Source organism: Ochotona princeps, chromosome 1 (assembly GCF_030435755.1).
Source record: "Ochotona princeps isolate mOchPri1 chromosome 1, mOchPri1.hap1, whole genome shotgun sequence".
Classification (NCBI taxonomy): Eukaryota; Metazoa; Chordata; class Mammalia; order Lagomorpha; family Ochotonidae; genus Ochotona; species Ochotona princeps.
Window position 1 is genome coordinate 16,077,845 of NC_080832.1, and position 23,337 is coordinate 16,101,181.

The 23,337-nt window shown below is 44.8% G+C and overlaps 1 protein-coding gene across 1 annotated transcript in view; it reads right to left on the bottom strand.

Annotated features, from left to right (window-relative positions):
* The window catches only part of UST (uronyl 2-sulfotransferase), a 297,060-nt gene that overhangs the window by 116,887 nt on the left and 156,836 nt on the right, over window positions 1–23,337 (bottom strand). The window contains exon 3 of the mRNA XM_058666312.1: window positions 7,343–7,498. Within this exon, the coding sequence (XP_058522295.1) occupies window positions 7,343–7,498 (156 nt within the window). The remainder of the gene's footprint in view (window positions 1–7,342; window positions 7,499–23,337) is intronic.

Below are 23,337 nucleotides of genomic sequence, written 5' to 3' on the forward strand. Positions count from 1 at the left end.
AATGCTATTGTCTGTGCTTCTCACGTCAGTACACTAAGGCACAGGCTCCTTTCGTTATAGCCAAGACTCAAATCAAGTCTACTGGATCCCCAAACTCTGCTCTTCATGGTCTACAAGCAGGAGGACGAAATGGACAAATGCAGTAGCCCTAGCAACAAAGCAAGATTTATGGAACATAATTATTCTCCCTCTCCTGTGATATGCTAAAAAAACCCTGAGATCACTGATGAGTGGAAAGGCATTAACACATAGTAAGAAAAGAAACAGCATTTAAACACCCAGAGGAAATGGCTTTATTTTGAAGTTCTTTAATGGGAAAAGAGATGACTTCCTAAAAGCACTGGAATGAATTTGAAGTACTTTTAAAAGCTGTATATACACACACACTCACACATATATATATAATACACATATATATATAACACTGAAGTCATAAAATAAAGGAAATTTGTCCTGTGATAGGAAGAAGTCAGCTGCTTGTGCATCTGAGAGTATGCGAGAATCAAGGTTACAAAAGAAGAAAGGCAAGCATCAAACAGAATCGCTAACGCAGAGCTAAGGCAGGAAGTAGCTTCTGTGTTTTACTTTCAGGTCTGCAGGCGAGGATGGTAGAGCAGAATCTTCCCTGCCTGCAGCTCGATGCATGGAGTTAGAGATCCTGCTTACAGCACTAGGGCCCCAAGTCCACCCCAGGAGCCTCATGAGATGAGAGGTCTCTCCTTTTGCAGAAACACCTTAAGCGAAAGAAAAGACATGTTTTTAATTCATCTAAGCAACCTAAGGTATAGCACAGCAAAGTCCCTGACTGTAATCTTAGAGGCTGAGAGGACGGCTGGGGGTTCCAGGTGCCCTTCCCTCTTCCTAGGATGTGGGGAAGCCGGTCATCCTCCCACCTTGCACCCAAGGCAGGAGTGTAACACACACCTGCAATGAAAACGAAATCCACCAGGGGGAGCAATGACCTGACCTGGGCAAGGAGGCTGGCTCCCAAATCCAGAGAAAACCACTCACAGCCACAACTGGAAGGAGACAGATTTTATTATTTTGGACCTTGTTGCTTCTTCCTCTTTGCTTCCTTCTCTTTGCATCATGCTTGTGTTAGCAGACTCAGTTTTCATCAACAGGTCTCCAAGGCAAGGCCTTGTAGCCGAGCTTGGTGGGCACAAGGATGAGGCTGAACTGTTGGGCTGAGGCCCAGGGTGGGCAGAGCTCCTGTGGCCAGTGGCCATGTCCCTGCCCGTAAAGTCAGGCAAATTCCAAAGGTCACTGCAGATACTTCCTAGCAAGGTGAGACTTCTCAGCTTCCAAGACACTCAACACCCCCAGAGCTGCAGGCTGCACAGCCCAGGGAGACTCCTGGGTGAATGAGGACTTTCACTCGTTCAGCACAGGAGCCCTTGTTGGTCAAGGGGAACTTCCTATGGCTGGAGTCTTTCCCTCGGGATACACAGGGGTCAATGTCCTCAGAGACGCAGGTGCCTGGGCTCTGCCCTCACAGGTCAGTGATCCTGAGTGAGACATTGTGAAGGTGCCGCATAGGCAGCTGTGATGGCCATTGTGGGTAAGGGCTGGCTCTCAAACATTATTTATGCTTATTTACTGGAAAGGCAGAGAGAGAAAGATCGAGACAGAGAGAGAAAGAGAAGCTTCCATTCACTGTTGGTTCATTCCTCAAATGACTGCAACAGCTATGGCTGACCCAGGCAAAAGCTAGAAGCCAGGAATTCCATCCAGGTCTCCCACATGGGTGAAGGGAACCAAGTCCTTGGCCATCACCTGCTGCCCATTAGCAGGATGCTAACTGGGATTGGGCATGATGCTGGCACAGCACCAGAGGCACTGTGATAGTGGACATGTGTGCCCTAAGCATTGACTTAACAGCTGTGCCCAACACCCACTCAAGCGGCATTTTTAAATACTGCTCCCAGGCTGTCCACTAAGGATCTGACCTCAGGGTACTTTCATGGCTTTGTCTACCACATTCCTCTTGATTTATGCTCCATATTATTCAGTTTCCTGAAAAACTGATGTTGTCCTAAAACATGGGCAGCCAGTACTTTCCTAATCAGATTCCTTAAAAAATTAGAGGCACACTAGGCCCTGGCAAGACAGCTCAATGACTAAATCCTCACCTTGTAAGCACGAAGATCCCTTGTGGGCACTGGTTCATATCCAAGCTGCTCCACTTCCCATCCATTTCCTTGTTTGTGGCCTGGGAAAGCAGTGGAGGGCGGCCCAAAGCCTTGGGACCCTGCACCCGTGTGGGAGACCCAGAGGAAGCTTCTAGCTCCTCATCAGCTCAGCTCCAGCCATTGTGTCCATTTGGGGAGCAATCCAGTGGATGGAAAATCTTTTTATCTGATTCTCCTTATTTCTAAATCTGATCTGCCTTTCTAATAAAAATAAATCTTTTTAAAAAAATCAGGTGCACATTAAAAACATTTAAGTGGTATGCTGTCTGATACTCAGCATCAAGCATTCCGAGTAGGTCCTCAATCCAAATTCACCAACATGAATGGAGACAATGGAGAAATCAGTTTCAAATGCAAATGAGTGAACCTTCCCAATGAAACACAGCCCAGATGACCAGACTGTAGGGAGGTCTAGACCTTATCCAGAAGGAAAATGATTTCTTTGGGTGGCATTGTTAATTCTCACGCCTTTGTGGTCACAGTTCAAACTTGGAGATTGTGGTGTGCCAGAGCAATGGCAGAGCTAAGTTTGAACCACAGACTAAGGGTCGGCTCTGCTTTTGACTGGGTGCCTAAAGTAATCTAGAGCTCTTGGGCATGGACCTGTCATCCTCTCCACCCCATGAATGCTTCTCAAGGCTCAGATGACTCAAGTGGCCATGGAGCACAGTCGGAGAAGAGGGAGCATCTGGAGTGAAACAGGAGCCTTTGCCTGTCCAACTGATGGAAGGGAGGCTGACCAGGCCAGCATGTCCCAAACTGCGAGCTGGGAAACCTTTCCAAACACTCAGAAGGAGTCTCTGGACCCAGAAAGCCTGGGACAACTCAGTTCAACAGATTCTTCAATTTTGGTTTCAATGGGCAGCATCTTAAAATGTCAGTCATTGCACTGGGTGACCGAGCAAGCAGCATTCCCCCTCATTCATTGAACCATGATGTTTCCTTGTTTTCATTGTTGGTGAGGTCTAGAATTTGCAAGAACATCATTGGGGAAATGCTGGTCGGGGCTTCTTACCACTGGGTGTAGCATAGAAGTTCTTGTGGTGCCTCATTGGAAAAAAAAAAAAAAAAAAAGCTTCCTGGACCTCAAGCCAGGACAATGAAACGCCTCACAAGAGTGACTTCCACATTCTGCAGGACCTGGGCTCAAGTGTCACGGATAGTGTATTACCTTTGGGAAATGACTGCATCTAGCCGCCTTCACGGTGTCATCCACAAAAATCCACAAAACAGAGAATCATGTACATTGTCTACATGCCGTTATATGTTTAGGTCCAACAGAGTTAAATCAAGTCATGAAATTAAAAAAGCATGTGTAGAAAGTGTTATTTCCAATTTATTATCTGCAGTAGGTTCAATATAAATGCAAATAGTAAAATTATTTGCCTTCTCACTCTCTTAAGCTCATATGCTGAGACATTCTGCTCTCCACCAACAAGAACAAAACACTTGCAGTCTTGTGTTTGGGATACGTATGTGGAGGGCACTTCGACCTTCACTGTACTTTGAGCAGATTTCTGAAAGACAGTGTCATACCATTAGCCAAGATGTTACGTTTTTCTGGCAGTTGCACTTCATGCATTCTGGGGGAAGAAAGTCCTTTATCTTTCAAACTGTATACAATTTCCATTTTCCCAAGGGATTGCTAAGCCAGCCAGGAAACTTCAATCTGGCTTTAGAGCCTAAATGGGAATGATGTCATCCAGGGTTCATCAGAGAGCTTCTGTAGCAGCCCAACATTTGGCCAGCAGCAGTCCCGTACTTTCTGTGGAGTACAGGGGCCTGAAAATACCCACTTCAAAGGTGTCTCCACTTCCAGGGAAGCAGATGTGATGGGAGTTTTACAGGCACTCAACAGTTGGTGTCTTCACGCTCCTTTTCCTTTTTTAATAATCCTTTCAATGTTTTGGTGCATTAGACAGATTTTATGATACAGTGTTGAGTGTGCATGTATGTATGTGTTTGGGTGTGCGCACGGGTGTGTGATGACAACTACCCTCCAGGCAGAGGTACATGTGTGAATCTGACTGCACACCAGAGCGGTACCTTTGTGTACAAATGAAATGGTAGGAACAATTCCAGTCTTATATAAATGGAGAGCATTCCAAAGTTGGTTTGTGAAGTCAGGAGTTTGGAACTCAGAACACTTTTGTTTTCATAGAAGAAACACTCTATACGGAGGACAGAATCTGGGCCAGCCCACTCAGTTTAACTCACATTGCATCTGAAACACAGTTGTGATCAGATTTAGTGAAGAATGTGTCCATGGGACCAAGTGCTCATGATTCTACTGTTTTCAGGTGGCCACCACTGACTACACAACTTCAACTAGTCTCCTGAATCACTTCCCTCTTAATCCTCAAATCAATGACCAGGAAGAGGAGTTATTCGTATCACACATTACTTTTTTCCCCCTCTTCTGGTTTTAGGCACTTCAGAAATTGAGTAAAAGTGCAAAGCCTTGGCTGGACCACTTCATGCTGGGTCTTGCCCTGTCACCTGTAGGGTGCTCTGTCTGCACCCTAACAACGCTAAGCTGGCTGCAGAGAGCAGACAGCCACTGTCACCAAGTCTATTGCCACATTGAAATCGTTTTCGTTGTTTCCACCTTATCTTGCTGTCTGCTGTAGGTTTTTACAACTTGTCTTCTAATTTCATACGGGTCTGCAGTAACTAAGTCACAAAAACATTTAGGGCCACAGTGATCCCAGAAACGGCAGCTGCAGATTCCACTGGAAGCTATACAAACAGACCACAGCCATGGCAAGGCTGGGAAGAACCTTAAAGGCCTGTCTTGTCTGTTCTCTGGCTTCCGGGCAAGCCAACCATTCCAAAGAGATGAGAGCTAACCTCTATTTTGGAGAAGGATGACTTTGCATTTTAACTCTCTGAGTCCAACACCATACTGACATCATTAGTAAATGATGGTGAATTTTTTAATCCCCAACTGTTCCATTGCCAAACTCAACTACATGTCACTTTCTCGTGTTGGCTCCTCAAGGAAAACAAGAGGAGGTTAATCTGTGTAGGATCCCTGGCACATGTAACAGATTTTCTGTTCCTTCTATCCAGGACAATCTCTGGACAACCCAACGTGGAATCCTTTGGCTGCTTGTCTTGTTGCTCTCTGTATTGCTTGCCCCCTCATCAGGAATGAAAGCTCAAAAAACTAGCCCATGGCATGTGAGAACTGAGCATGGGAATATTTAAGTATAATCTGAGAACCAGGCACTAGGACGTAGACTTGAAGGAAAGCCAAATAAGAATCACAATAAAATAGACCTTCTTTATAGTTACTTTCTTCTAGGTAGTTTAAAGAACATCACTAGCATAAGCATAGTAGGTCTTCAACCAAGGGAAGAAATCAAAGAGAATCAATCTCTAATAGTTATTTATAAAATGTGTGTGTGTGTGTATTTTCCCTAAGGATCCCACATCATGGGAATATGAGCTGGCAAGTTCAAGAGGTTTTTTTTTCTGGTGCAGGCATTTGGCCTAGTAGCTACATCCCATTTCCCAGATGCGAATAGCTTGCATCGCGTTTCTCAGGGCCTGGGTTGGATATCTGGCACTTCTCTAGCATTTGCTAATGCACACCTTGGGAAGCAACAGGTGACGGCTCAAGTAGTCGGGTTCCTGACACCCACACAGAAATCTTGCATTTAGTTGATGGTTCCTGGATTTAGTTCAGTCCAGCTCTAACCTTCACAAGTGCCACAGAGTGGATTAACAGATGGAAGCTCTCTATTTCTCTCTCAAATAAGCAAATAAACCTGTTACTTAGAAATGCTTTGATGGGGGTTTTCCAAGGAACGGGCATTTGGATCTCTATAACATACTAGCTATTTACAGCAAGCACTATTGGCTGTTCTTCTGATATATTTTCTAACATTTATTTATTTGAGACACAGAGTGACAGTGAGCTGTAGGGTGAGAGAGAGAGCCATCTATCCACTGGTTTACTCCTCAAATGTTCACAATGGCTGGGGCAGGGCCAGGCTGAATCCAGGAGCCATGAACTCCAGTCAGGTCTTCCACATGTGTGGCAGGGACCAAAATGTATGGGCTGTGCTCTGCCGCCTTTCCAGGTGCATTAGCAGCCAAGGGAGTGGGTCAGAAGCCAAGCAGCTGGGAGACGAATGGTGGCTCCAGTCAGGGATGAAGGCACTGCAAATGGCAGCTTAACGATGGCACTACCATGCCAGCTGGTCTTTAAAGTCTCACCTTCTCCCAAGATGAAAGAGAAAGACAGGATTAGTAAATCAGGATGGTACCTCTTGGTGTGTGAGGTTCTGAATCCCTCAAAGGTGAGGATTACATGTAGCAGCAATATGTGCTCCATAACTATGATCTCAATCTGAGAATAAAACACAAGCCTTGATTCTTTATCACACTCATGTATCAGTCACGGGGTGGCTGCTCACCCTGAGTGTCCAAGGGGACAGAAGTAACGTTTCAAGATCAAACAGATGGACTTGACCCTGAGGATGCTAAATCCATTTCTTCACCATCAGCAACAGCCTTCCATTGGAGGCTACACAAAGACAGCCACCCTATCTTTGCATAGGTTGCAAAGGTAGTCCCCAGACTCCTCAAAGGGACAGAACCCATGGCCTGCCGCAAACATGGTCATTTGCATGATTCAGCTATACTAGGACATGAGTGTTTGCTGATTCCAAGACCAAGCCAACCCTGATTTATCATAGCCAGAAACATGTCCCCCATCAATCAATTAGATTCCTCATCCAAAGAAGCTTTCCCTTTACTCTATCAAGACATAGTGCCAGGTAAGAACAGGCAGACAAAGAAAATGGTCTGATTGGGGCTACAAAGATACCAACAGTAGTTAAGCTCAGTGCTGTCTCTGTTTGAGATTGATGTGCAGCTAATTTCAGCTAACAAGATGATGACAAGTGTACGATTTACTTCACTAGTGCTACTAAAAGTATCCATTCTGGGAAACTGCCCGGTTTACACAGCTCCCACACAACCCTCCACTTAAACTCCCCTCCACTTTCTGAGAAAAATACAGCATAATTGGCATTCTGGTATTCATTCATGGCAGTTTGTAGGATGTCCTAGAAGACACCCATGAATTACACAAATCAATCAAAGCTCAATGCAACTTAGGGATGGGAAAGGCGAATCACCTGTTCGTTTTTGGTGAGCCTGGTTTTGTTGTGGATGTCTGAGGTGACCAGATTGAAGCCATGCTTCTCCGACAAGATTCGCAGCAGCAGGACCACGGTGCGGCTCCCACACTTGCCTACTCTGTTGTACACCACCTGACTCGGGAACGGCAGGACCTGGGAGAGGGAGAACGCACATGTGACACATATATCAAAACACGTAGTATTCTTCCCCTCTGTTCCCAATAGCACATGCTCAGTCAGTCTGGGTGAGAAGGACCCACATGAAGCTGGTAGCAAATACTCTCCATCTCCTGCTTTGCCCCCAATCCCGAGGCCCTGAAGACCATTTATCTACTTTCTGCTTCATGGTTTTCCTTTTGAATTCTGGATTATTATGTAAATTGGATCATAAAACATGAGGCATTTTAGGTCTAGCTTCTTTCCTAAGTTCATCTGTATTACAGTCTAAATCACTACCTCATTCCTTACATAGGTGAATACTATTGAGTTGCACGCAATATATTGTATCTACACATCAGTGAATGGCTATGTGGATTACTTCCACTTTTTGGCTACTATGAATGATGCTGCCACGAACATTTATGTACCAATTTTTGTGGAGACTTATGTTTTCAATTATCTTATGTATGTATCCAGGAGTAGAAGTGCTGGATTGAATGGCAATCCAATATTTAATTTTCTGAAGAACTGCCAAACTGTTTTCACTACAGCTGTGTTCTTCCACATTCCCACCAGCAAGGTTAGAGAGCTCCAGTTTCCCCACATCCTTGCCAACACGTGTTAATGCCCCCCCCCCTTTTTTATTACAGCCATCCTAGTATTGCAAAATGCTATCTCATTATGATTTTGATCTGCCTTTCTCTCATGACTAACGTTGTTACCTTTTCACGTGTTTTGGCCATTCGGATATTTTCTTTAGACATATTTCTATTTGAGTCCTTTGCTCATTTTTGAATTTTGTATTTTTATTACTGAATTTTATGAGTTCCATATATGCGTGTGCTGGCTTTTCAAGTGTATTTCTCCAATTCTCTAGGTTGTTTTTGTTTTCTCATGTCCCTAGATGCACAGATGTTTTCTATTTCCATATAGTCCCAATTATCTACTTTTCCTTTAGTTGCTGTGTTTTTATTCTCATAGCTAAGAAACCATTTCTTAATCCAAGATCACAATAAAATCTGTTTTCTCCTACAAGTCTTATAGTTTTAATTTTTAGTATGTAACTTTGAGCTATTTTGAGGTAATTTTGTACAGGGTGTGAGATAATCGCCTAGCTTCATTCTTTTTTTTTAAATTTATTTATTATTATTAATTTATTAATTACATTGTATTATGTGACACAGTTTCATAGGTACTTGGGTTCTCCCCACCCCTCCCCAAACCCTCCCACCATGGTGGATTCCTCCACCTTGTTGCATAACCACAGTTCAAGTTCAGTTGAGATTCCCCCATTGCAAGCGTATACCAAACATAGAGTCCAGCATCTTGTTGTCCAGTCAAGTTCAGCGGCTTGTTAGGTATACCCTCTCTGGTCTACGCTGCTGGCTCTTTCTTCAGACTAGCTTCATTCTTTTGCATGAGGATACCCAGCTGTCCCAGCACCGTTTGTTGGAGTGATTATTCTTTCCACATTTAACTATTTGGTTCCTTACTTGCAAGTCCTAACTTATATCCTGACTCTCAATTCTATTCTGTTGACCTATATGCTTATCCTTACATGAATGCTGTGCAGTCTCATTACTACAGATTTGTTTGAAGCTTAGAATCACAAAGTAGAATCCTTCCAGCTTTGCTCTTCCTGATTGTTCAAGACTAGTTTTGGTGGGCCCGGTGGCGTGGCCTAGCGGCTAAAGTCCTCGCCTTGAACGCCCCGGGATCCCATATGGGCGCCGGTTCTAATCCCGGCAGCTCCACTTCCCATCCAGCTCCCTGCTTGTGGCCTGGGAAAGCAGTTGAGGACGGCCCAATGCATTGGGACACTGCACCCGCGTGGGAGACCCGGAAGAGGTTCCAGGTTCCCGGCTTCGGATTGACGCACACCGGCCCGTTGCGGCTCACTTGGGGAGTGAATCATCAGACGGAAGAACTTCATCTCTGTCTCTCCTCCTCTCTGTATATCTGACTGTAATAAAATGAATAAATCTTTAAAAAAAAAAAAAAAGACTAGTTTTGGCTACTCTGGTTTCCTTGCATTGTCATAGGCATGTTGAGACCAGCTTGTCAATTTCTTTAAGAAGGTAGTAGATATTTTGATAGGGATCGCATCCAAAGTGTAGATCAATTTATGACTTTTATTATCTTAACAATATCAAGTTCTCCAATCCATGAACATGCGATATCTTTATATTTATTTCTCCTTTGTTTAGCTGATATTTTTTAGTTTTCATTGTGTAGGTCTCTGCACATTTTGTACTCCATTTGTTGAGTTATTCTTTTGATGATATCATAGATGAAATCCTATTCTTAATTTCATTTTTGGATTAATTATTCATTAAGAGAAATTCAATTGATTTTTGTATATTGATTTTATGTTGTGTAATCTTGTTGAACTCATGTATAGATTCTTTAATACGTATTTATTTATTTAAAAGGCAGTTACAGAGAAAAGATATCTTTTATCTACTGGTTCACTCCCCAAATGGCTGCAGTGCTGGGTACTCTGCTGGGCTAAAGCCAGGAAGCTGGATGGAACTCCATGCTAACCTCCGACACCAGTAGCAGGGCCCAAGTACCCGGACTGTCTTAAGCTGTGTTCCTGGGACATTAGCAGGGATCTGGATGAGAAACAAAGTATCCGAGACTTGGACCAGTGCCCACATGGGAAGCCAGTATTGAAGGTAGTGGGTTAATAATCTATTGATCCACAATGCCAGCCCCAACTCTAACAGATATTTTATGTGTATTCTTTAGCGCTTTTTACATACAAACTCAAGTCTTCTGGAAATAAAGAGAGTTTTATTTCTTCCTTTCCAATATGGATGCCTTTTCTTTCTTTCCTAATTGTTCGGTTATAATTATTTTGATATGCTAAGAAGTCAGTAAGAAAAGCATTTATGATTAAATATTTATGTCCCAATCAAGACATAATTTTCATTGTGAATGCTCAGCATTAAACACCTGATGACAAAGGATAATGAAAGGATTCTTTCAGTTAGCACATATCAGTAAGAGAAAGATTATCAAAAAGTTGTAGCTAAAGAGTAATGGCACAGTCCAAAAACATCAGTATACCCAAAACTTGCCTATGGTGTACCTTTTGGATTTTTGCCTTTACAATTAGTTAACCTTTTCCTGTAATACAATATGTACAGAGTAGCATTTCACAAATTTTGAGCTTGAAAGGTAATTGCCATTAGAGTGAAATATAACATGTACATTATTTACAGCCATGTGCTATTGTGATATAATTCTGTGGTGTGTGTGTGTGTGTGTGTGTGTGTGTGTGCACATTATGAGAAATGGTCTGTTTCTTCGGGTCCAGGTCATGACTAAAATGTGTCTTGACATGCGTAGTATGTATCTTGTAATAGTCTCGGTAGATGCTGTCTAGTTATTCTCAAAGATTTAATACACTATTTACCACCAATTAACACAATGATTCTGCTAACATGTGAGACCAAGAGGATCTTCAAGTACAACTGGTCTTCTTGACCAAAAGTTAACACAAGGCATCAGGGTAAAAAGATAGCATCATAAGAGACTCTTTATCATGGTTTACTCATCGAGTGGCCCTCAAGAATATGTTCTCTGGGGCCCAGCACAATGGCCTAGGGACTAAAGTCCTCACCTTGAACGCCCCGGGATCCCATAGGGGCGCTGGTTCTAATCCCGGCAGCTCCACTTCCCATCCAGCTCCCTGCTTGTGGCCTGGGAAAGCAGTCGAGGACGGCCCAAAGCCTTGGGACTTTGCACCTGCGTGGGAGACCTGGAAGAAGCTCCAGGTTCCCGGCTTCGATCGGCGCAGCACTGGCCCGTTGCTCTCACTTGGGGAGTGAATCATCAGACGGAAGAACTTCCTCTCTGTGTCGCCTCCTCTATGTATATCTGACTTTGTAATAAAAAATAATAAATAAATCTTTAAAAAAAAAGAATATGTTCTCTGGCAACCTTGGAAACCAGATAGAGACATCAGTTATGTCTCTAGTGAGGTGATCAGGAAGGTTGATCTGGCTACATGTTTAATGGAATGACATCAATAGTTTTGGTGAGTTGCACTTTTAATTTCAACTCTTTCATTAGTTTTATGAGAAGCTGCGGAATAATGGTTATAGACATTTACTATTTCAAAAATAACACTTATATAAGAACAAGAGTCCCTGTGCTACACTACACCTGCAGCAGCACCGAGAACAACAATTAAAAGGAAAGGAACATGACGTCCATTTTGTGATTCTATTTCTACCGTTTCTGTAAACCCCAACACACAGCTCCACAGCAGGGACATAGAGCTAGGGAAAGTGTTTTGATACAAAGCTGCTGGAATCAGAGTGCGACTTTAGACACAGCATGCACACCACAAACCAACATCTCTTGAATTAATGGAGCATCATTTAAATTACTTTGTAAACTTAACGTAATACATTGCAAAGTGGCAATGGGGGCTACATCAATGTGTTGATGTTGGATAAGGTGGTAAACAGCAAGTGGGTTCATCTCTGCTCTTAGTAAAACCATAGATTTGTTTTTTAAAGTCTGTAAGAATCACTGTCATCTTTTACTTTAGATAGACTTTCTGCAAAGATGATCAAAAATAGCACTACGTTTTTGGGAGGACTGACTATCCTGGACAGTGTGTTGTGTAAACCCATTTAATTTCTGTCAATAATACTGAATCAAACAGCATAACTGTTGCTTTAGCTGTGTATTTCTTTAAGATTTAAAAGATCAAATGTCTTAAAGCATCATTGACAGAACTCAAGTGGCTCTCCTGCCTGCCCCTCTCTTACCACAGAGCACAGGTTCACAGAACAATGGGGTTTCGGGTCTAGAAGCAACTCAGTCATCTTTGCTTTCCAATCTCCATCCCAGCAGGATCATGCTCCATACCCAAACTGCATGTCCCATGGACAGAATGTGATGTTACATTGTGTCATGTCACTCCCTCAAAATCTCTCTGAAGTCCACATGGTGATTATTTTTCAGTGAGTAAACTGAGGCCCAGAGAGATCCCTTGGCCTTTGCAAAGTCCAAATGTGAAAAGTGAAAGTGGCACACATGACAGCGAAGTCTGGCTCCCTGCTCACCTGACCCCGCACACTGCCTTCGGGGTATGGCAGATCAACTGGAGTGAAGGAGTTTTTTTTTTACAAATCTATTTTTAGATGGTTATTTTTTTTAAGTGGAATTTTTTATTGTATTTTTGTTGACAATATTTACATAGTTAATTACGGTAAAAAAAAAAAGGTTCAGGGGTTATAAGGAAGTGGGTAATAGTATTATGTCCATATTATTTCCATCATGTATCTGAGGTAAAGGGGGGTATTGACGGAGAAGCCCCACCTAGTTTCCCACCCACCCCAAGTCCCGGATGTGGGGTAGGCTCTGAGATCCTTGCTCAAATGGTTTTAATAGTTCTCCAGTTATGAATCACTGCCAGTTTCACTCAGTGAGGTCGTCCACTGATTGACACAGTCCATCATAGAGTCTTCATTTGCCCAGTATTTCGCTGCCAACATATAGCTGAGGTGGTTGATTGACTTGCTCTGTCCTCTGTCTTTTCTTGGCTAGGGTTCTGAGTCCAGCAGTTCGATTGGGGAGATCTCCAAAGAAACTTTGATAGATTCCCAGACCAGATTCTTGTATGTTCTAGCAAGCACAGGGCCCGGCACAGTCCATCACCACGATCAGCTGGTGGTTGCAATTGCTGGGTTGGTTCTGTTTTCAGTCCTGATTTCCACTGAAACCAATGGGTGTTGCAGTCCAGTATGGTTCTGCCCAGCACACACTCGGCCCCCGCATCAACCAGTGAGAGCTGCAGCCTAGTCGGGGCGACCCACAATAACCCTCACCAGGCCCGCCCCCTACCCTGGTTTGCCAGTATGTGTAGCAGACTAGTCCAGTCTGTCCCACATCCTATTTGGCTCTTGTACTTGTCAATGGGTATTAAAGCTTAGTTCCATCTAACCAACTCAACTCTCCAGCCCTCACGGATGGATGTTGTTGAGTGCCTCTCTGTCTAGCCACCCCAGCCCCCGTCCTAGTTTTCATGCCCACCCTCGGGACTAGTAACCCAAGAGGGGGGAACCCACTATTACCCTCCCAGGTCTCTCTCAGTCCTAGTTTATGCACTCTTCGGGTGGTTCTGTGATTTTACTTGACAGAATTAGTCCCCAGTGCCAGCTTCTGCCAGTTGATGCTGTGGCTAAGCCCAAACATCCCTCACCCACTCTAATTTATGCTTGCACCAGCAGGAATAATCCGCCCAGCCTGGCTTTTCCCTGATCTAGTCCATGTGCAGCGCACAGGTGTTGCCGCCTTGCTTAGTCTGGTCTGTCCTCTTCCCAGCCCAAGCTCTCCAGTGGGAGTAGCTGTCTGGCGAGGGGACCAGCCCCTTAATCCCCCCCGCCGGCTCTGCCCCTCCCTTCCTGGATCTCGCGCGTGCTGGTTGGGTGCTGCAGTCAAATCCAGTACAGGCAACCTCACCCTAGCGTTCCATAGTGTGCACTGGTTTTGTCGCGACCAGTTCCGGCTCGACCCACACTCTGTTCTGGTGTTCGGATTTACCAGTGTATGACATGAACCAACTCAGCCCGGTCTGCCCCTGACCTATGCCGAATGTGTGCCAGTGGGAAACTTTCCATGGCCTATTCTGGGCTGTTTCCTATCATGCTTCTTGCGCTTACCTGCAGGGACTGTGTCCTGCCAGAGGAGTTGCCCAGGCTCCTCCATCAGAACCCCTCCCAATGCCAGATTTTGCGCATACTAGGGGGTCCTTGAGCCAGCCCTATTCAGTTCACCTCATGTCCTAGCAGGAACAGTGGCTTTTCCTGGCTTGCTTTCACCCCATTCTGGTTCTTGTTGTTGGATGTTTCAGCCCAGCCATGGCTCTTCCATACCCACGTACAGCTCACACATGGCTCAGTATGGGGTTGAGACCCAGCCTAGTCAGTCCCACATCCACCCTGGTTCTCCAGGACACCAGATGATGTTGGGGTCTGGCCTGGCCTGGTGCATCCAATCCCAGTCCACACTAGTGCCTCGGGAGATTGCAACTGTTTCCTAGATAGAACGCAACCCCATTCCAGCACACGCGCCCCTTGGTGGGAACCCCAACCCAGTTAAGGTGTCCCCTTACCTCCCCAACTGGGCCTGTTCCTAGCCGCAGATCATGCGCCTGCCAGTGGTTGCTCTGACTCAGCTTGTCTCAGTCACTCACTTGTCCTGGCCTCTGCCTTAGACTGTGTGGCTTAGTGTCCTTGACTCAAATAGCCCAGTAGGTGCCAGAGCATGGCTCGGCATGACCTGTGCTCCATGCTGGTTTCTAGTTTTGCTTGTAGGCTAAGGTTTGCTGAGTCCTGCCCAGTACATTCTGTTCCGTTACCAATTTCTTCAAAGGAAGAGTTACCGCCATTGGGAATGTTAAGGATTGACTGAGATCCCAGAGGCACAGTGGGATCAACCTGGAGCTACCTAAAAAGCGATTCAGACAACCAACACCCCAGAGCTCCCTGGCCGGGCGGCCAGCAAGCAGAGCCTGGCACCACATGGTGCACTGGCTGCCCCGGGGGAGGCCGAGGACTTGTTCACTGCCTTGTGGCAGTGTCTTTGGCGTGAGGCCCCAGCATTGGGTCCGACCCAGCAGGGGCACCCCCCACAGCCGCCACACTGTGAGGAGCGTCACTTGCCCCCGTCTCCAAGGCCCGCACCCCACCCAAGGAGTGAAGGAGTTTTACCTCAGCGTCTATGACTGAGAGACTCTTCGCTTTTTGATGTTTTGTGAGAATCCAAACTCCTCATCAAGTATGCTATTTTTTAAAAATAAATTTATTTTGGTTTGATGATGCTTGAGAGGGATGTATGCCCATATGCCCATACTGCCCACTGATTACAGTGGGAAGGGTCAAAGAATGGGGGAAAGGAAATGAGACAATTGCTTCTAATTTTTCTTTTCTTCCTGTATCTGGGGGAAGGGGGAGGAGGAAGAAGGAAGGAGAAAGCTACTCCCAGCAGCCCAACCACATCAGTACCCAAGTGATGGGGGATAGCCACTCGATGTCATCCTGATGTGGAGCATATTCCAAGGATGCTGCTTAAGGGATTTCAATAGTTCTAAAATGCTGCTGATTTCACTGCTCCAAGGTTGAGGAGATCCTTCCAAGGTGTATTGAATAACACAATTCATCTTAGAGGCTCCGCTAGCCCAGATAATTTCTGTCTAAGCTTGGCCAGGAGTGTTGTCCAATTTGTTCTACCCTCCATCCTCTGCCATGGTACTAAATGTCCTCTACAGGCCTCAGTGAGCTGCCACGCCCCCAAATGCATCTAGGCATGCCGTCCACTGCACAGGCTTCAGCAACCAAAGAGGCCCAGTTCTGACACATGCCCTCCATGGTCAGACTACTTGTGATTTTCCCTATGATTGGAATTTTGAGTCCAGCAATCCAGGGGGGAATCCAGTCCCCAAGGAAGCCTCGCTCTAGGTGACCCCAGACCTAACTCCTGTGTGAGTGAGCAGGGGCTCCCCTGCTGGACCACTGCTCCAACTGGTGAACATGAGAGCTGGGACTCAGGGGAGATTAGTCTGCGCAGGGCTGCAAAACCTATTGGCCTGCATGTGAGTTGGTTTAAAGGGAGAACCAGCCTGGACTAAGTGACCATATTTACAGATAAGCCAGAGTAAGCATAGGCTGGTTGGGCACTGCCACAGCATTAGCTGGCAAGCACCAGGACAGAGGGCAAACCCTGTAAGGCTACACTGCAGTAGCACCTAGAAAGTGCAAGATCCAGGGCTGGGAGTGGGTCTGGTAGGGAAACTGTGGACTCTAACTAGCTGCAGTTTCCATCCTTGAGCATGAGAACCAAGCCTGGGGCAGGCCTGGGTGGAAAGGGTAGTAGCACCCACTGGCATATGTGTGGGCTGGACAGGGTGGTCGGTTGGGCTGAGCTAGGCTGCAGTACCAATTGGTTTGTATGACAGCTGAATGGATTGTGGGCCAGACTAGACCAGTCTGCTGCACATATCAGCATGCAAGTAGCACTGGGGCTAAGGACAGGTCTGATGGGATTTATTGAGGGTTGCTCCGACTAGACTGCAGTTCCCTCTGGTGTATGTGAGGGCCAGGTGTGTGGTGGGTAGGGTTAGACTGGGCCGCAACATCCACTGGTGTGCATTTGAGACAGGACTGGGAATAGAACTGATCAAATATATTATGTTTCAATAGTTAACTATCACAACCAGCATCACCGGGCACCACTCAGCCATTTCCCAAGTGCCTGGGAGGCTTACCTTCGACTGGCAGGAGCTGCGGAGTCTGTCTGCTTCCTGAGGACTAATGCAAATGAGCAAATGCAAGGTCAGAGTGTAAGGTGGCTCACGCGAAAAGGTAGCAGGCTGCACGTCTCCCTTCACTCCTTCCCTAATATCAGAGGCTATTACAGTAGACAGAACCCTCGGGCAGGGTGAGCCACTTCATGTGAAGAAAGGGGGAAAACAGGAAGGTGATGTACACAAAATCCTAAGCACACCTATAACATCCAGCAAGTCATGCAAATGCCCCCACATGATAAACTTAACAACTGTGCAAAGACTCTTAAAGATCTCCGAGTTCAACCCCAAACCTTTTTTCTCTTTCACTAGGTGTCTGCCAATGGCAGGCAGAGAGCTCCAGCCCCTACTTTCAGGCACCCATCACCATTTCTGTACGAAGTCTGAACACTTACTCTTTCTTTGGGTGCCCTACAGAGAGAAACACACCAGACGCTCTCATCCCCCACATCCCGCGTGATTCTTTTCATTCTTGGCAACCATGGTTATATCAATGTTATGTCTGTGGTTTCTATTTTATGGCCAATTTGTAAAAGTGAAAGGGCCTCCAAAACATTTCACTCTATGAATTATATATTTTTATGTTGCCTGCCTTGTAAGTTCTGCAAATGCCACAAATCCCCCGAGCCTGACAGCCGGGGCAGAGCCTGCCAAATAAACAGAAGTCTTCCCAAAATCCTGAGTACAACAGTAACCACCACCAGATGACACACACAAGCTCAATAGCGTAGCCCTTGTTCGAACTGGGGAGAAGGGAAGCGAGACTTTCTAGGTAAAAAGCAAGCTTGGTCTGGATCAAGACTTTTACAGTTTATGATTTTAGGACTCTACTGGGACTGGGACTATTGGAAAAATGTACATCAGTGCTGCTTTTAAGTCTCTGCAAAAATGATATTTGAGACAGTGTGCTACCAGTTATGGTTCCCAAAGGACTGTCATGAGGTTGGAATGCTGAGTTCTAGGTCCCATCCTGAAATAACTTGAATGAGAATGTCCAGGATGAGGGTCAGGGGGTTAAACTCTAAAAAGCTTCCCATGGTTCTCTGCTGCCAGGACCCCTTCTGAGGCTGTGGTGGGCAGCTGCCAGGTTCACGTGTTCAGCGGCCAAGCATACCCCTGCAGGCTTCCAAGGGACTGAGGTGGGGAGAGTTGCCTGTGTGATTCGGGGGCCGGGGGGGCGGGGGAGAGCCCAGAGGAAGAAAGTCCTGCTGTGGCTTCCTTGGGTCTTGCTAGTGCCCTGATGGCTTCCCAGCGAGGTAACAGTAAAGAATGCTCTGTGCTCACACCACTGTGAATGCCTACTGATCTGCTTACAGACTGCGTAGAGAGCGCATGTGCTGGGTCACAGATGGCTAGCTGTAGGTTACATCCAACAGTGTCAGAGCCCAGGACCCTCAGCAGCAGCATGTCACTGAACAGGACCTGGACTTTCCTTGACATAAGAAAGTGTACTGGGTGATGTCACATGGCCTCCACGTTCTGGGTTGTTTTTTTTTCAGAATCACCACCTGGGGCTTTGGGAGGCCTGAATTCAGGGGCATTTCTACTCCTCCTCCTCCATATTTCGTTGAGCAGGTCAAATCCACTAGGCTGGTCCTCATTTTCAAGTGCCAGGGGACAGTCATTTGCTACTTTGGGGCCTCAGTTTCCTGACCTGTGGCAGGGGAGGGTTGGATTATAACAAATAAACGATTCTCTCTTCTGAAGCTATTACGAATTTTCATTTCACTGTACGTTACGCATATATAGTCTACAAATGCCTTAAAAATTAAAATCCAATTTTAGTATATCTCCTTGTAAAATATATTAAAAAACAAACAGAAAAAAATAAAAAGTGCCATTAATGGCGCTCCTTACATGGGGCTTTCCATGTCCCAGGAAAGCACTGTTCTATCTTGGAACTTTCACCGTTCTATAACACTCCTGTTCTTATTTGGGCTTGCCATAGAACAGTCTAGCTTTGCTTTCTTTTTATCTTTCTCTTCCTTTGCATAATTCTTATCACTCTGAACTCCCAAAAGTCACTGTTGTTGTTATTTTTAAACCACCACCAAAGCCTCTGGCACCAGGCATTGATTCCCCCTGGCATTAGCCAGGAAGTCACTCCATGTCCTCGCCAGCAACACCTCTGCTTTCTCCAGACCTTCCTTACCTGCCACCTTCCTTCCACTAGTACACACAGGATCTATCCATTCAGGGGTTGAAATCTACTCCTCTCATGGCAACATCCATGAATCGTAGCTCTTCCTGTCTGCAATCTGTGGTCAACATCCTTACATTCTTCTAGTTACTCACAGCTCATCCTCTCCCGGAACCTGTGCCAGTCCTAACGCTTTCTTCATTCCCCATGCAATTCCACATCTAATGCTACCTACCAAAAGATAAATATAGCCACAAACACTTTTGAAGGCCACCCAAATAGATCTGTAATGTGTTTTATGTATAATCAATAGAGTATCTGTTAGTAGGTAAACTATTAGGGTGAAAATATTATTAAATATTCTTTTAGAATGGACACTGTCATAGTCACTATTATAAAGGATGCTCGTTTGGCCGTTCCCTAAAACTAGAAAGGAATTCTAGTGCTTTTTTTTTCCTGACAATTCATTCTTATATGAAATCTTTATTTTGCTACGTTACATGAGATCAGGCAGTAGAAGGTGATCTGAATGGAAAGTCATGAAATATTATCATTCCTCTTGGCTTTATCACTCTGTTGAGTGACTTGAACAACGACCCTGAACAACTCCTCCAGGTCAAAGCTTCCTTGAGTGTAAAATGACGGCCCAACATCTGATTACTCAAAAGGCTCTTTCCTGTTCGCCTCCCACGCTTTCAAGGGAGGGCTACACAATAGTTGCAGATACTTGGACAGAGCAGGGTTATCTGAATGGCATCTGGCACTTCAAAGTATTTCTTCCGTTCTCGTCTCTCTAATGCCCTTATCTCTACTTTGTACGTCATTATGTTATTCCCAGGAACATAATACTCTGCCTAAAAAAGCAATCTTTGCCAGGAGTCAGAAGTAATTTTTTGGATGTGATGATTAAACTATCATTGTTGGAACTTTGAATATTCCTCAGGAAAAAGGAGGAAGACTTCTACTTTGATTAAAAACTCTAATTTCAGGTGACTTTGGGTGACTGCTATAAACCCAAAGGAAATAATATGGATATTTTCAAATTTCAAATAAACTACGGTAAACACACACACACACACATATTAGAAAAAGGGAGATTCACTGTAATTCTGTAAAAATACTTTATGCTCCTTTCTCTGGTCAGTATGTGAACCACAGAGAAAAAGAAGGCAGGGACTGGTTATTTCATTACCACAGACTGTTGTAATTCCGAGTTTAAACTTTAATCCAGTCCATGAGAAAGTGAGTCCATGAAATACTTGAATGGTTGGTAGAGAAAAAGAAATGATGTTTATTTATCACATGTATGGATTAGGCACAAACAGCAGAGTACACAAGCCTAAGAGCTTAGTCCATTTTGATTTGCTAACAGAAAATAGCTGAGATCAGCTGAAAAAAATTTATTTAGCATATGGTCTGCATGGTGAAAAGCATCTGGCAGACTCTGGCAAAGGCCTCATGATCAATAATGTCAGAGAGAGCACAGCACAAAAGCAAGCAAGAGAGGGAACTGAGGCAGTTCAACTTGCTCTGTAACAACCCAGTCGCATGATAACTGCATTAATCCCTTCTATCACATTCTATCACATTCTACCACCTCTCAAAGATCCACCACCTCTCAATACTGCCACATTGGGACCGAGTGCTGGCACAAACAACTGCATCCAAATCAGCACAGGCTAAGCCACCCACGGGACTCGTCTTGCTTCGGAACTGTAGGAGTAGCCCTGATGCACTTGTGTTTGGCAGTCTGTGTCAGCTCTTTTGAGCCCTTTAAATCTTCTATATGGCTTTTAATAATCAAAATTAAATTCTTAAATTCATATGGATTTAGCAGTTCTGTCTAATCTCATCTTCCTGTGGGTATCCCCATGTATGTGGCTTATATGTTATGATGAGCTCAAGGACATTGTGAGTCACGCTGTTGCAGTAAAACTGGATGTCAGCCACTTCTGCCACTTTCTTATATGCCACATATTCCGTGATCCATAAGCCCTAATTCAACAGAACTCTAGGGATAGGATTGTAGATTTCCTAGTGAAAGTAGGCAAGGGCTCCGGGTCAGCAAATAAGCTTTAAACTTGGTGTTGTTCCATTTTTACTATTAACTCCATTGGCTTTTGGCATTAACTGTTGGAGCACGATATGGATTTATGAAAATGCTGTTGGACAATCTTTTCACCAGATCCATATGCTCAGTTTGACTCTGCAGCTCTGCAACGTATCCTCTCTTACTCACACAGATCTCACAATTAAAATGCAACAACACTTTAGTTTATATAGACTGCTGAGCTTCCAGGATGTGCCCTAAAGCTAAGCTTCATCTATATTTGTCCTATTTTGTTAAGAATTTATACTATGATTGCAGTCTAAGAACTCATTTACTGTCATGCCAATGGAGAAACGCTGCTTACATTGATTGGAGGTTCCATAATAGATAAGGAGTGTGATTGGCCAAAGCTATTTCATTTAGAATGAATGGTCTCCAGTGCGTGATCACTGCCACCCACACGTCTCACCCAAACAGCCCTTTCTCATCAAAGTGCTGCATAAAGATGTTAAGATCAAAGCTTAGATACATTATTCATTAGCAACATCACCACTTTTCATCAGAAATGCTGGAATCAAAGCTTAGTTTCTCAAGTGTGAATTTGCAGCAAAAAACTTACTATAGCTCTCAAGTGATGGCTTCTTATTTAAACTGCTTACCTGAGCTTAAGATTTTACAATATAACCCACATTTTAATGTGGCATAGCAAATCAGGATAACGGCTCCAAACCAATCATAATTGTAACCAAGCACAGCATAACCTCTCACCTGACCATGACTTGTTTAGCCAACGGGACATTAGCAAGAGCAGTGTAAGCAGAGACTGGAAAAACAGCTTGAACTCCGGGACCTCTCTTGCCTCAAAGAGTCTTTCTTTCACCACATGAAATACTGAAAATTCTCTGGCTGTCTTGAACAATTACTGAGTTTTTATTGAGTAAAAGTTATCTAGTTGCAACAAAAAAGTAAGTGATGATTGCCATGATCTGATGAGCTATCTCCAGCTAGACACAATTGCATGAGTATCTGCTTTTCCTTCCTGTTGCCTCCTGAGTGTTCAGCTCCATGTCTGGCACACAGAAGACCATCGGTAAATAGCTGCTGAAGAAGTGAGTACAGCCAAGGTTGCACAGTCTAACAAGGAAACAGAACGCTGACACCAACACTGCTTGTTCTGATACACGGTGGACTAACGGTCTGATGAGAACAGGAGGGATGAACTCAGTCTCAGGAACCCAGGGAAGTTTCCATGTTGCACGGTGCGAGTGAGATCACACCAGACATGTCTAAGGTTAATTAAGGAGTCTTTATTAATCAAGCTTGAAGACAACAGAGCACAATAGTAAATTACATGTCCATACAGCAATCCACCTAATCATAATCCCAAAAGAAACAAATGGTCATCATCCTTAAGTCCATCCATTAAGCTGAAGACCTATGTCCCAGCTTCCCCAACAATATATGTTATCCTAAGAGACATGCAACAAATAACCTGGACACACTCACAAAGAACCAAGACACAGTTACAAAGCTGCAGACATTCATCTTTCCCTGGCTTCTCTGCCCACATTCTACTACTGCTAGGCCTCACCCCTCCTGGAACTCCAGATGGTACACAGACCAGAAATAACATCATTATAACCATTGTCCCATCTAAGCAGCACACAGGGACCATGCTCAGGGGATTACCTGTCCTGGGTCAGCCAAGAGTCGGGGTGCTAGAGTAACAGAAGCACCTGGCCAGAAAGAGAGTGAGAGCCCCTGCTTCATGGGCCTTTTTAAAGGGGCTTGTGAGGGGAGTGGTTACACAACAATGTAATACCATCCCCTCTCAGTTGTTAGGTGAGTCACAGGTGGGCAGGAGCGAATACCCAAGTGTTGTGGGCTAAAGAGTTGATTAGTGCTCGTTAGGATGGACAGGAACAGGAACTGGGCTTGTACTAAAAATGCCTCGACTAATTGGACTTCCCATATCCTGGCTCATTTAGGATGTGGGGGAAGTGGTTGAGGATGCAATTACTATTCCATTGCTGTAGGACCCACCTTCAGGACACAGGTTGGGGGACACAGCCAAATTTCATTTGTCCACTGTCAATGGGTGCTGGCTATCACTGGCTGCACCCCATAACATCCATACAGAACACAGTTTTTACAATGGGCCTGGTATTCACTGAAACAGATACAACCTGAAAGGATAGTTAGTCTTCCTTTGCTAAAGTACACCTACCCTGGGGTGGGCATCCAGCAGAGTGGTTAAGTTGCTGCTTGGTATACCTGCACCCCTTATTCAAGGGTCTGGTTCATGTCTTGGTTCCTAT